General features: G+C 41.8%; 1 protein-coding gene across 29 annotated transcripts in view; it reads right to left on the bottom strand.

Annotated features, from left to right (window-relative positions):
• Positions 1–13,481, bottom strand: part of RBFOX1 (RNA binding fox-1 homolog 1) — a 2,045,752-nt gene that overhangs the window by 1,187,177 nt on the left and 845,094 nt on the right. For 26 of the 29 annotated variants that reach the window (XR_008294525.1, XR_008294524.1, XM_053213105.1 and 23 more), the window contains one exon: positions 11,496–11,558. Coding sequence is in view for 27 of the 29 variants with exons in the window: in XM_053213105.1 (XP_053069080.1) it covers positions 11,496–11,558 (63 nt within the window). In the remaining 2 variants the exon portion in view is untranslated. Of the gene's footprint in view, positions 1–11,337; positions 11,411–11,495; positions 11,559–13,481 lie in introns of all 29 variants that reach the window. The other 3 variants (XM_027042984.2, XM_027042982.2, XM_027042983.2) reach the window with 1 other exon arrangement.

Here is a 13,481-nt window from a genome sequence, read left to right as displayed (position 1 = left end):
CTGTCAGCTCTTTTAACACTGTCCCAGCACTCTGCTCTAACCACACCTTCTTTTTCTTCTTCATAAGCCCCAAATGTCTTGCCACAGCCCAGAGACTCTTCCCTAGAATTTCCCAACTTTAATAGCAATTCTTTGATCACCCAGATTAAATTACTATACTCTGTACGACTCTCATGGCGCGCTGAGTGTTTATGTCACAGTACTGACTACGATTTATAATTATACATTTATTCGCGAAACTGTCAGAGAATTTAAGCCCATGGGCTTGGGCAACTTGGTTGTTGTCTTGTTTCCCACTGTGTCCCCAGCAGCTAGAACTACGCCTGGCAAAGAAGAGCATTTCTTGTGTGTGTGTTGAGTGAATGAAAGCCTCAGCCACCTGCTTGATACGGCGAGAGAGCAATTCCTACAGAAAAGGTACGAGGAAGAGAGTCACAGGAATGGTAGGCCAGGTCTGATTCCTCATCTGTGACGACATCCCTGATCAAAACTCTCGCAGAGGGAATAGAGGGCTTGACAAGTACTGCCGATGACTCTGAGCTCAGCACAGTGAGGGTTGGTGCAGGTGTGGCACCTGCAGGCTCTTCAAACGTGTGCAGAGTGTGCCTTCGAAAAGAAGCTTGCAATCTGTGCCAGCCAGCACCATGCAGTGGCAGGACCATGTGCTCGGAATAATAAGGTCTTTTTTTTTTTTTTTTTTTTTTTTTTACTCTAGACTGAAATAGTTACAATCCTTTTACTACCCCATCTCCAAAATTCCTTATTAAAATATGTATTAAAATTAATGTGAAAACTCACATATATATGTAGACACACACACATATATATATTATATAATGTATATATCTCAAAGGCACAATTCAGTTCTTTGCGTGTTAGTCCTTCCTCTGTGCTTTTTGTTTTATTTCTCAGGATGAAACTTCAGATAAAGCCCACTGAAAACCTTGAGGGAATGTCAAACGATCATGAGGCTACAGGCATGTTGAGCATCAGGAAACTCAGGACTGTGGCTCTCAGTGACTCTCCACTTTGCCTGTACTAACAAGAATCTTGTGTGATACACAGTCCCTGGTAACCACAGAGAATGTTGCAGTCTTTCTTGCATAGAGAAGAGAACGTGGCATGAGAACTCTCTAGAATTATCCTCCTTATTCGTACCAGTCATCCATTTAATCTACTTTTTAGAGAAGTAAACTTATAAAGACAAGCTAGACATTAGAGGCGATTTTTAGACATCACCCTCCGCAAATCCCTGTGAAGCCAAAATTCCTTGCCGCTATTTCCTTGATGAAATGTACAGTCCCATGGGCACTTCTGACCCAGGGTCAGGCATACAGAAAGAGGTCAGTGCAGTAGTCAGAGGTGTGGACCCTACAGCAGAAACCCAGCTCCAAGTCTTACAAGCCATCTGACTCTGAGCAATCCACACAAGGGCCAGCTTTCCCATCTGTAAGACAGCAGTAATTAGCAAGACCTATCTTACTAGGTCATTGTGAGCATAAAACGAGGGAATGCACGCAAAATGCTTAGCCCATGGCCAGGCCCATGAGCAGATTTCCAACACATGAGCAGTTTATCTTCAGAAATGCAGAGGACAACACCTGTTTTCCACTGCATGGTCTTAGGCAGGCACTCAGCACTTCCCAGAACTTCCATTAAAAGCTCACTCTTGAAAACATTTTAACAGTTTTGAAGGAAGAGGTTAATTTTCTTCTTGTGGGGATAGGGGCGTGGGGCAGAGAGAGGGGTTAAGTTACAACAAGGCAAGAGGGCTTCAAACTGAACTGTAGTAACAGCTTCCTTTCTACTGAACTGTAGAACCGAGCTTCCTCTGGGTCCCCGCCCTCACGCAGCTACCATCAGGCTGGATCTTTATGCTTACTCCCTCTCCTCTCTTCTTCCCCACCAGAAGCAGAACAAGGTCTTCTCTAACTAAAACGGAGCGTTACTTTTGCTACTACCTTTTGCTGAATCAATCACTGCCAAAGTTATGTTCTCAGAGTCCCACTTTCCACCTCAAAGGGCTTTTCCCAAAAACAACCCTCCGCCTGCAAAAAGGAGGGTTTTTTTTTTCTTTTTTTAAATCTTTACAAGAAACCTGTGGGTTGCCATGGTCATCTTCATTACAGAACAGGAAATTGGGGCTGGGAAAGGTTAAGTAAATTTCCCAAGTTTGCAGAAGTGGTAAAAAGGGAGCCAAGATTTGAATCTCTCTTTGTTTGTCTTAATGTCTTGTGCTTTTCTAAGACCCCAGCTTCCTTTATCATGATCTCAATGAACTACTAGCTGTGACCCACTGGGTTTATTGGGCACACGGCCCAAAGACTCGCAGCTTATTTGTTTTAGCAGTGCACAACGTTTGTGAACTTCTGCCAAAAAATTTTTCAATGTGTACTGGAGTGGATGGTCCATAAAAATAGACTGATTAACAAGTTCTTATACCTGAATTTATGGGTAAAACAATGGTATCTAAGACTTGAGAGCCAGCAGACACCTGATTTCCAAACTCACAAAACTCTTGTCAAGAAATAGCATCAAAGAGAGAGATTCCAGAACTCCACTGGTTTCAGAAAGAAGGTCTTGTGACAAAATCCATGGATTCTGAAGTTCCTTCTTCCTTAAGGCTTTAACAGTTCACAGAGCAATTATTTTTGTAATCTGGCTTCTCCCTCTATTCTGTGAGTTCCTTGAAGGTAAAGAGTCTGTGTGATTCAAATTTCTAACCCCAATTAGTCTGAATCCTCATTCTAGGCAACTAAAACATAGGCGGCTAAGAGGAGAAAGCCCAAAAGACAAAGGCTATAAATCAACACAGTCCGTTTTGAAAAGCGATTTAGCGATACGCATCCAAAGTCATAAAGATGCTTATATCCTTTGACTGTACAATTCCTCTCAGGGGGTATTTATCTTTAGTAAGTTACCCTAAGGAACAAAACTCTACAGATCCTGAGTGATTAACTCTGGTAATAATGGTGTTAGTGAAAAGAGCAGAAATGTCCTAGATATTCCATAGTAAAGGAGCAAGACATCACCCTGATGATACACTGTATAGCCCTTAGAATTATGATCGTAGGGAATGTTAGAGCAAGATCAAAAAAAGAAAGCCCAAGCTAAAACTCAAGGGAAGAAATTATAAGAGAAATGATAACACCAAATCACAAGCCCCTGATGACGACAGCTTTGGAGCACATATCTGGAGAAGGATTACGTGGAAATGTGGGAAAAGGATGAAACCAGCCTCAGGGCAGTAGCACATGCTAGAACAGTTCAGGCACAGGTAAACCTTGTTTCCTCAATGTCTTTAGAGGAGAGTTTGGATTCTGTTCTAAAATGAAAGGCGGGCACTTGGAGCAGAGCCCTGGGTGAGGGAGCACAGCTTTGCATGCAAGACATGGAGATTCCCCTTCCTGAGCCAGACCCGCACCGGCTGTAGCGTGTGATTACGCTCTCAGACCATCTGCTCAGGGGCTGTGAAGGCAGCCGTGTGTCCTCCTGCCTGGACGCCAGGAGGACACCGATCACTAGTCAATCTGCTTGAAATTGCCTCCGATGATTAGTGTGTAATGACTCAGGTAGGTCACGGCCAGGGACGTTTCTGTTATTAATGCATTAGCAGCTGTAAATGGGCATTGATTCTGCACAGAGTGCAGGTTTATGGACTTGGTGGGGAGAGTCTGGCCCTGTGGAGTGTAAATGGTCATTGCTGGGGGAGGAAGCACCCCACAAGGGCACTGTACTTTAGGGAAGGGTAAGTAAGGCCAGCCAGCTCTGGGAGGAAAACCCTGACCTGAGAATATGGAGAAGAATTTACATGTGAGAGGGATGACTCTTGGCCCTCTCCTACATCTGAGATGGGTCTGATCATATATCCTTGGATTCTGAGCCCAACATATACTTCTGTCTATGACTGGCTAATCCATGATAACCAACACAGCTTAGGTTGTTTTATTTACTTTAAATTTTATTTTATAACTTTACCATAAATTTGGGGCCCCATTCATTTTAACGTCCTCACTCTCAGCAAAGATTCAACATGATAATTTATCCAAACTTACTTGTAAGTGAACGAATGAATGATAACGTTACCAGGGTAAGGATGTTAACTTAAATATCAATGTCATGGCACCCTGAGCTGGAACGTTCCACAATACAGTTTTTCAAGATAATTTATCCTTCTTAAATACAGACACTGAAGTCCAATGAGTGACTGAATTCACCAAAGCTCATGCATACACAGGCAGCCCAGCAGAAGATTATTTCTCAGTTATGTAATTGCTCTGAATAGTTCTCATTGTTACCATTTATTTACCTCTGACTGTATGCCCAGCACACAGTTGGGGTTGGCACTTTCTGAGGCAAGAATCTTCATCTGTGAAAATAACTGCCTGAATTCTAAAGAAATTAGCCACATGCTTAAAAAAATATATTCCGGCTGTCAGCACTAGGAGAAAGTTTATCTTTTTTTCTGTGGAGCTTCTAAAAAGAAATCTGTAGCATCTTTCATTTAGAAAAACCAAATTCCTTGTTTCTATAACTTATTAACCAGCCATTCTTGTTTTTATTTGTCCTTTGCAATTTCCAGCTGTTGCTACAGGTTCACTAGTGTCTCAGATGAACAACCTCACATTACAGTGCAGGGTAGAAACAGCAAGTAGACCTAATCTTTAGCTTAAGTGAAGGGATTTAGCAGAAACCCCAAGTCATTGTTTTGTTGTTCTCCTTAGGTCATTCTATTGGGAAGTGATGAATAATCAGGGTGAAGAGAGATTTCAACTCTTAGGTGCTCCAGCGGAAGAGGCCACAAGCAGATGTGCTTTCATTTCCTTTCACCCTATAATGCAACCAACGGATGTGGATCAAACCGTATCAACGTCAGTTTATTATACTCACTTTCTTGTCCAGAAGACAATATGTTCATTTTGCCCACAGATTGGGGGCTGGGAGGAGCCACTGCTGGCCATAACTCATCACTCTCTGCCTGGCTCAGATACTTTCCTTCAATCTTCTCTCCTGTGGCCTCATTTCTGTCTTTCTTGTTTATTCACTAAATTCCAAGTCGGAAGGGGTCTTAGTTACACACTATTCCAGTTAAATTCCTTACAGTTATTATGATTATTTAACGAAGAAAGCTAAGTCAGATTGGTCAATGTGTTAAGGATCACGTGGTCACTCCACAAAGGGGCGCCTGGGTGGCTAGCTGGTTAAGCATGCAACTTCAGCTCAGGTCATGATCTCATGGCTCCTGGGTTGGGCCCCACTCGGACACCCATGCTGTCACCCACGCTGACAGTATGGAGTCTGCTTGGGATTCTCTCTGTCTCTCTCTCTCTCTGCTCCTCCCCCACTTCAAAATAAATAAATAAACTTTTAAAAAAAGGATCACGTGATCATAAAGTCAGGCCATTAGCCTGACTCTTGATTTTTCAAAGATTGATCTAGATTGGAAAGTATGGTAAGGGAGGACTGTGAGGGGTTATGGATGACAAAAGAATGGTTTCAAAATGCAAAAAGTGATCATCTTTCACAGCAATAATCGATGCAACTCAAGAAATCATTGTCTCAGGGCTCCTGGGTGGCTCAGTCAGTTAAGTGTCTGACTTTGGCTCATGATCTCATGGTTTGTGGGTTCAAGCCCCCCAACGGGCTCTGTGCTGACAGTGCAGAGCCTGCTTTGGGATTCTCTCTTTCTTTCCCTCTGCCTCTCCCCTACTCGCTCACACTCTGTCTCTGAAAATAAATAAACTAAAAAAGAAAAAGAATTAATTCTTTGTCTATGGGCACTTGCCACTTTTGCGGGTGTCCGGGATAGAGTGGTAAGCAAGACAGAGACACATCATGCCTTCAGAGATCCTCTAGTACAAGTGGAGGAGGCAGGAAATGCAGAAGCAATAAATACAATAATTAGAGCACGTAAGGAGTGCTTTGTAATACTTGAGCTGGGTGAAATGATGGAGAATAACGAGGCAGATAGTGGGTGTGACTTCAGGCTCTTTTTTTTTAAAGTTTGTTTGTTTCTTTGTTTGTTTGTTTAGAGAGCACAAGCAAGGGAGGGATAGAGACAGAAGGAGAGAGAGAATCCCAAGTAGGCTCCACATGCTGTCAGCACAGAAGCCCAACATGGGGCTCGATCCCATAAACTGTGAAGTCATGACCTGAGCCAAAATCGAGAGTCAGACCCTTAACAGACTGAGCCACCCAGGTGCCCCTTCTCTCTCTCTCTCTTTTTTTAAAAAGCTTATTTATTTTGTAGAGAGAAAGAGAGAGAACAAGTAGGGAAGGGGCAGAGAGAGGGAACCCCAAGCAGGTTCTGCACCATCAACATAGAGCCCAATGCTTGAACTCATAAACCTGAAGTGTGAGATCATGACATGAACCGAAATCAAGATTCAGACATTTAACTAACTGAACCACCCAGGAGCCCCAGGCCTTCTCTATTTTTTATCCATGGTCCTGAAATCCAATAATCATACACAGTTTCCTTGTAACTTTCATTTTTTTTAATCTTCCTCTGTTCTAACAATAAGGGAGTGAAAGAAAATTGTTTTTCTTTTTTTATTTATCTACCTATACTCTCTTGCTTCACAGTCTCATATACTCATTAAATCAAAAAGATCCCAAGTTCCTTATTCCTTTGTAGAAGAGGGAAGCGAGGAGGAACAGGAAGGATTTTACTGAGTTGGCTATGCAGCAGCTTACGACAGACAAGAGATACACCGATGGAATGTGTGAATATGGATGTGTGGTGGTGGGTGGTCAAGTGTCAGAGCACATGGGAAGGTCAGAAGAGAGTGTCTTTTGGTGTGCCCTCTACACCATGAGACTCTAAGTCAATTGGCACAAAACCCACCCCAGGCCTGGCCATCATTTAAATTAATGTTCTTACATTGCTCATGCTCTTGCTTCCTCTCCCTCCTGTATTCAGCTGAAGGCTGACCACCCCATTTCTAGCCAACATGCTGACTTTTAACCACTTCCTGAAGATAATCATTACTCTTTCTTTTCCAGTTCACCCTTAGGCTGTTCTACTCTTTGCTTGCTTCACCTAGTCCAGATTCTAAAAATATCACGGGGTCACACGTCTACAATGAAAACAGGCTTAGTATTTTCTTTACCCTACAAGGGGAATCAAGGAATTAAAGTACACATATTCAACAGGAGGGTCTTAACTGAGATATATACCAAAGTGTACAGTAAGAATAAGGAAGGGTTACTTTGGCTGGTAAGACCACAGGTGACAAATTTTGAAGTCAGGAAGTAAACACATTTGCAAGTCAAGAGATCAACATGCTTGGTGGAAATATGTTATCTAGGGATTCTCAAAGAGAAGGCAGAATGTTAGAGACAAACTTAGCTAACTGAACAAGTAACTAGATGATATTCATGCTTGGGGAACAGTAGTCCTCCAACATGTAGGATGGAGTCCAGAGGATGGTGGCTTTGGGCATTAAAACCACAGCCACTTGAGGAAGTAGCGCCTAGAGTGATACGCCAAAAGAGGGAATGGAATTAGGGGTTCCAGAAGGTCCAGATCAAAGCCTCACTCCTCTGGTGGTGGGTGAAGAGCAAGACAAAATCGGTGGTGACTGAAGCTTGGGACTGGGGTACCTGGGGACAGAGTAGCATCCAGAGGGGAGAGCATAGGGTGTGGTCTGATGTCAGTGTTAAGCATTTGGAGCCCAAAGTGACAGCAGAAGTAACTGAAGATGTGAGGCACATGGGTAGCTCGGTCCGTTGAGCATCTGACTTCAGCTCAGGTCATGATCTCACAGCTTGTGAGTTCCACCCCACATCGGGCTCTGTGCTGATGGCTTGGAGCCTGGAGCCTGCTTCGGATTCTGTGTCTCCCTCTCTCTCTCTGCCCCTCCCCTACTCACACTCTTTCTCTCTCTCTCTGTCTCAAAAAATAAAATAAACATTAAAAAAAATTTTTAAAAAAAGAAGTAAGTGAAGATGTACAGCAATTTGTGCTGCACAGCACACTGGAATTCAGTCACAGATTTGGAGTCTGTTGCTCTAGGCCTATCTAGGCCTTGACAAAGCAGAAGTCAGAGCTTTAAACAAGAATTAGAGTAGGAAGTACAAGGCAAAAGGCAGCCATCATGGAGATCCAGATGGGTCTACTGTCTAGACTCAATTCTGTTTCTCCCACTTACATAACGCTCCATCAGAAGGTGAGATGTGTCCCTCCATCTATTCATCCCCCCATGTTCTCACCCATAGCTATGTCCAGCAAGTACTGATTACCTATTACAGACAATACTTCAGTAGATGTTGTGGCTATAATCAGAGGTTATATGCTCTAATAACCAGTGTATGACAGACACCAACCAGTGAGAACAAACACATTGTATGACATTTCAGGGTCATTAACTCTTTTGTTCAGGATCAAGGGTTCATGCACGGGCATAATGCACATGGAATCGCAGGGAATAAAGGTGCTTAGGGACCTGGGGACAGCAGCAGTTCATCAACCAATGTCCACACTGGTATTTATCAGCTAAGTATCAGCATGAATGCAAGGATACAAATTTCAGAACTGGCCCCCTGTACTGACAGGGCCTCCAGTCTCGAGCTGCCCCATCCAATGTGATAGATTATTACTAGCCACATGACACTGTTTAAATTTAAAATAACTAAAAATAAACAAAATGATAAACTTAGTTCCTTGGTTACAATAGCCACATTTCCAGCGCTCAGTGGTCATATCTGGCTACTGGTTACCATACTGGACAGCAGAGATAAAGAAGATTCCTACCATGACATAGAGTTCTTTTGGATAGCACTGGACAAAAGGAAAACATTAAATTAATTTTTGGTTAATTAATTATACTTCTGACATAGCATGCCAAGGGAAGTATAATCTGGCAGGAAATAGAGATCTAAGGAAGGCTTCCACTGGAACTTAAATTTAAAGGTTGTAGGAAATTAGGGGCGCCTGGGTGGTTCAGTCGGTTAAGTGTCTGACTCTTGATTTCAGCTCAGGTCATTATCCCACAGTTTGTGGGATCAAGCCCCATGTAAGACTTCATGCTGATAGCATGGAGCTTGCTTGGGATTCTCCCTCTCTCTGTTTCTCTCTCTAAAAATAAATAAATTAACTTTTAAATAAATAAATACATAATAAAAACTTCTAAGAAATTACTCTGAAGCTGAAGTTCAACCAGTGACCCTACAACCACCAGCCTGCTGTGGCTCTCCTTTGTGTATACAGATCACAAAGGGATGTGGAGACCTACAATCCTACAAAGACATCAGAATGTGCAAAACAGCTCTGTATCATATACACCAGCCAATCTGTGCCAAAGGGCACCAATGCAAATGGAACATTCTGGAAAAGAATAAACAATGAAAGATAACCAGACTTTGGAAGTAGTAAATGAACATTGATTTTCTAAAGCCAACAGAGACCTCAAAACCCTAACTCAGACCACCATAGGATAGTCACATCAGTGCAGGCACAACGTTAGATGTGTGCAAATTCGAAAACCAGGACTGTTGCTTCCAGTAAAATCCCATGAGGGGCAGTTTCCTAAGCAACAATGTTACTGGTGAGGCGAACCCAACACCCAGACACACAGCCAATGTAGACGTCAGGCCATCTGCTTTCTTGACCATGAAGCAACCTCCCAGAACTCGATCTCTGTTGTAGGGGATGTAACCCCTTGGCCCCAGATGTTGATTGAGGTTCACTGCTCCAGGGAAGCTAGGACCACAAGGTAAGCATTGAAATCTATTAGGTACACAGAAATTGGGCAGCTGCTCTAAATATCCCCAGTGAGGAGTTTTTCCATTTCTTCCTTTTTTATTTTTTCTTAAATTATCAGATATCTACACACTGGTGTAGAGCAGCAAATTAATAATTTTTTTTTCTCTTTAGACTGCAATCGTAGATATGGAAATACCATACCCAAAGACAAATTAACATGAGCTCCTTACAACGCTGTACTAATTATCTCGGGGACCAGAGCCTCCCCTAGGTTAGAAATTTCAGCCCCAATCCAGGGATGGAACATGAATTCCTTTCTGAGAAGCAGTAATTTGTATCATGTTGAGAAGGTAGGGAGAAAGGCGGGAGGGTCACACATAATCTGAAAACACATCCTGAAACCTTCCTCCTCCATCTCTACCTTGCCTGCTCCAGCACCACAAAGAAGGGAAGCAAGGATATTGCTTGAAACAGAAGAAGATAAAGTAACATGCATATTTAACTTTACACCAAACAGACTTCATGCCAAACAGCCTCTCCTTTCCACTTACAAAACCTTGCAGTTTTCAGAAAACCCTGTAGCCTGAACTTCAAAGGCAATGAAAGATAGATGTGGCATGTAGGGAATTAGACACGAAATTTCCTTTATTATTAGGAACAAAAGCTGTGGGTCTAATCTCCTGTGTGATACAAGCTTTAGCTGATCAGGGTCACAGTGAGTCACTCTGATATTACAAACAGCAAATACACCATCTTTTTCTTTCTTTCTGCCTCCTCCTCCTTCTATCATTCACATATGCAAATTCCGTAGCAAAAAGGGGAGTCATGCGTTACCACTGAGGGCAAAAGAATTCCCTTTGATCAGCCTCTTCCAGGCCTGGAGTCCCACAGTCTCTGATTCCACCTGCCCCTTTATGATATTTGATGTATCAAATTATACGCCACCCATCTCAGAAGTAGAATGTATTTTTTGTAAAATTCTGAAACCTTACCAAGGAAGCTGCATCTTGAAAAAACTAAGTATTTCCTTTAGTTAGCCTTTTAAAACTTTGATATTTGTGGTTAAATTATGATAGATTGTTCTTCGCCAGCAGAACTACTGCAGAGGAGAGGTGATGTCCCGTGCACCAACACCAACACCTCAAATGCTAGCGTCTCATAAAAAAGGAGTCGGGGAAACCGGAGAAAATACTGCTGGCTTCACCAGAAATAAAGTCCTTGTGCACAATGAGAACGGCAGACGGCAGAAAGTGCTTACTTGCTAAAAACAAATGAAATTTCTGAAATGTACCCCAGCATCTTAAAAGTACAGAATTTCTTTTTCTGCAGTAATTTTTATATAGTAGGAATTGTATTCTGGTGCAAAATGAATTGTTCTTAAATGTCTCAAGAAATATGTGGTCTCACTTACTGATCTGTTTTTGCTGGCATTTCTTTCTACTTTGCAGGGTCATGCAGCTGGGAGAGAGGGACAAGATATCTCCTAATGAGAAAAGCTTAGGGAACAAATAGACAAGAAAAGCACATTTTAATTTAACCTCCAGCCAGCAGTGGTAGGGTTAATCCCCCAATGCGCACAAACATTTCCTGTGTTCCTTGTGGGGGTTCTGCTTGGCACATCATCCTCTCACCTCTGAATCCAATGCAGTAGAGCAGAAAAGAAAGACACAGGCAGGCAGCACAGTGTTTGTGGGAACTTCAGGCCTGCAGAAGAGAGCTTTTCATCGCAAACACGATCAAAGAAATAGATGTATTTATGTAATGAAGGTTCAAAAGCGGTCGCACTTACTGAATGCTGAGCCCGATCAAGGAAGCTGTAAGTCCCACTGGCATGAGTTCTTTGAGCAGTTTCCTAGGGAAGAAGAGAGGGGGAGACTTGAGTATCAAGGAACGTACTCTCGTATTGTGCCTTAACCTGTCTTGTCATCGTCCTATCTGGCTAACCTCTAAAATAGGCTTTTGATGAAACAGTGTATTTTACAATGATGATGGTAGTGATAATGAAAAGGATTAAGATCAAGTCTTTCAATATATTTTCATTTAATTCTTTCACACTCCGATTAGGAAGGTATTACTATTTTCTCTGTTTCAGAAGAGAAAACCAAGGCTCAGACAGTTCAAGTAAGTCATACTTGCACAAAGTATGCATTAAGGTAGCAGAGCCTGGATTTGAACTGGGCAATTGGATACCAAGTTTACAACAGGTCTGCTATGCACATGCCTCCTACAGTGAGCTCTATGCTATAGGATGTGTTCAAGGAAAGATGAGAGGCCAATTTTTCAGAGATATTATTGCCTGGAGTTAGGCAAAAAGAGATAAACTCTCTTTTCAACTCTAGAACTCTAGGATTCTATAATGGTCAATCCCATGATGGCTAACACTCAAAGTGACTGTGATACAAGGTGTCCTATCAATAATCAATTTCAGAAACATGGCTATCATCTCCCAATCAGAAGGAATAAGATCCATGTCCATTAATATTTAAATATCAAAACCAAATATCACTCAAACTGCAGATGGCCATTATAATCTCATGTAATTCAGTGGGTTGGGGGAGAGGTCATCTCTAATCACGAAGACTTACTAATAGATATGAGAGAGTTACATGGCACCCTATACTCAAGAGAGTTGATTCTGACCCGTTCCCACTCTGGGGTCATGGGAGTAGCAGAGGTGGGATTGGTTTGCAGGATTCTAGAACCTGTTCTAGTGTTCTATTATTTTTCTCGAGTAGTGACACAGTGTGTGCTCAGATTCAATGGAACTCACAAGTTTCAGAGTTTAATTATAAACAGTATTCACAGATATATGTTTGGAAAATATTCTCCCGTTCTTAATAGCTTTTAAAAAAAATTTTTTTTAACATTTATTTGAGGGACAGAGAAAGACAGAACATGACCGGAGGAAGGGAAGAGACAGAAAGGGAGATAGAGAATTTGAAGCAGGCTCCAAGGCTCTGAGCATCAGCACAGTGACCAATGCGGGGCTCACACTCATGAACCATGAGATCATGACCTGAGCCGAAGTCGGACGCTTACCCAACTGAGCCAAAAGTCGGACACTTAACCAACTGAGCCACCCAGGTGCCCCTCTTAATAGCTTAATATGATGGAGGTTTTTTTTTTTTCCAATCTTCATATTTGGTGAGCCCACTGGTGTTGATAAATTAGAGCGTCTGAAAATAGAGAGTGGTTCTAAAATAGCGAAAAGAGAGATTTGCATCTGGAGAAGCCTGAAAGTATACACAGCTGTGAAGTTGTAAGGATGGTGGTAACAGTGGTCATTTATCTGTCCTTTCTTCTTTCCTTCCGTTCATCCATCCATCCATCCCAATCATCCATGACTCTGCTACCTACCAGCTTTGTGACCTTCATCAAGTCACTTAACTTTTCTGTCTCAACTTCTTCAACTATAAAATGAGAATAATATAGTACCTATCTCAACAGATTGAGGTATTAGAAGTTCGTATTTGTAAGGCACTTATTTAGTATTATGCCTGGCACGAAGTCAATGCCATTTAAAAGTTGTTTATTATTATTATTATTATTATTATTATTATTGAAGTATAGTTGAAATACAATATTTTATTAGTTTCAGGTATACAGCATAGTGATTTGACAATTATAAAATGCTCACCACAATAAGTTTAGTTACCACCTGTCACCATAAAAAGTTATTATAATACTTTTGACTATATTCCCTACAATGTACTTTTTATCCCATGACATTCATTTTATAACTGGAGGTTTGTATGAAAGTTTATTATTATTTATC

The sequence above is a fragment of the Acinonyx jubatus genome, chromosome E3 (assembly GCF_027475565.1).
Source record: "Acinonyx jubatus isolate Ajub_Pintada_27869175 chromosome E3, VMU_Ajub_asm_v1.0, whole genome shotgun sequence".
Taxonomy (NCBI): Eukaryota; Metazoa; Chordata; class Mammalia; order Carnivora; family Felidae; genus Acinonyx; species Acinonyx jubatus.
Note: the sequence above shows the minus strand (reverse complement) of the source record. Positions and strands in the feature narration are given on the sequence as shown.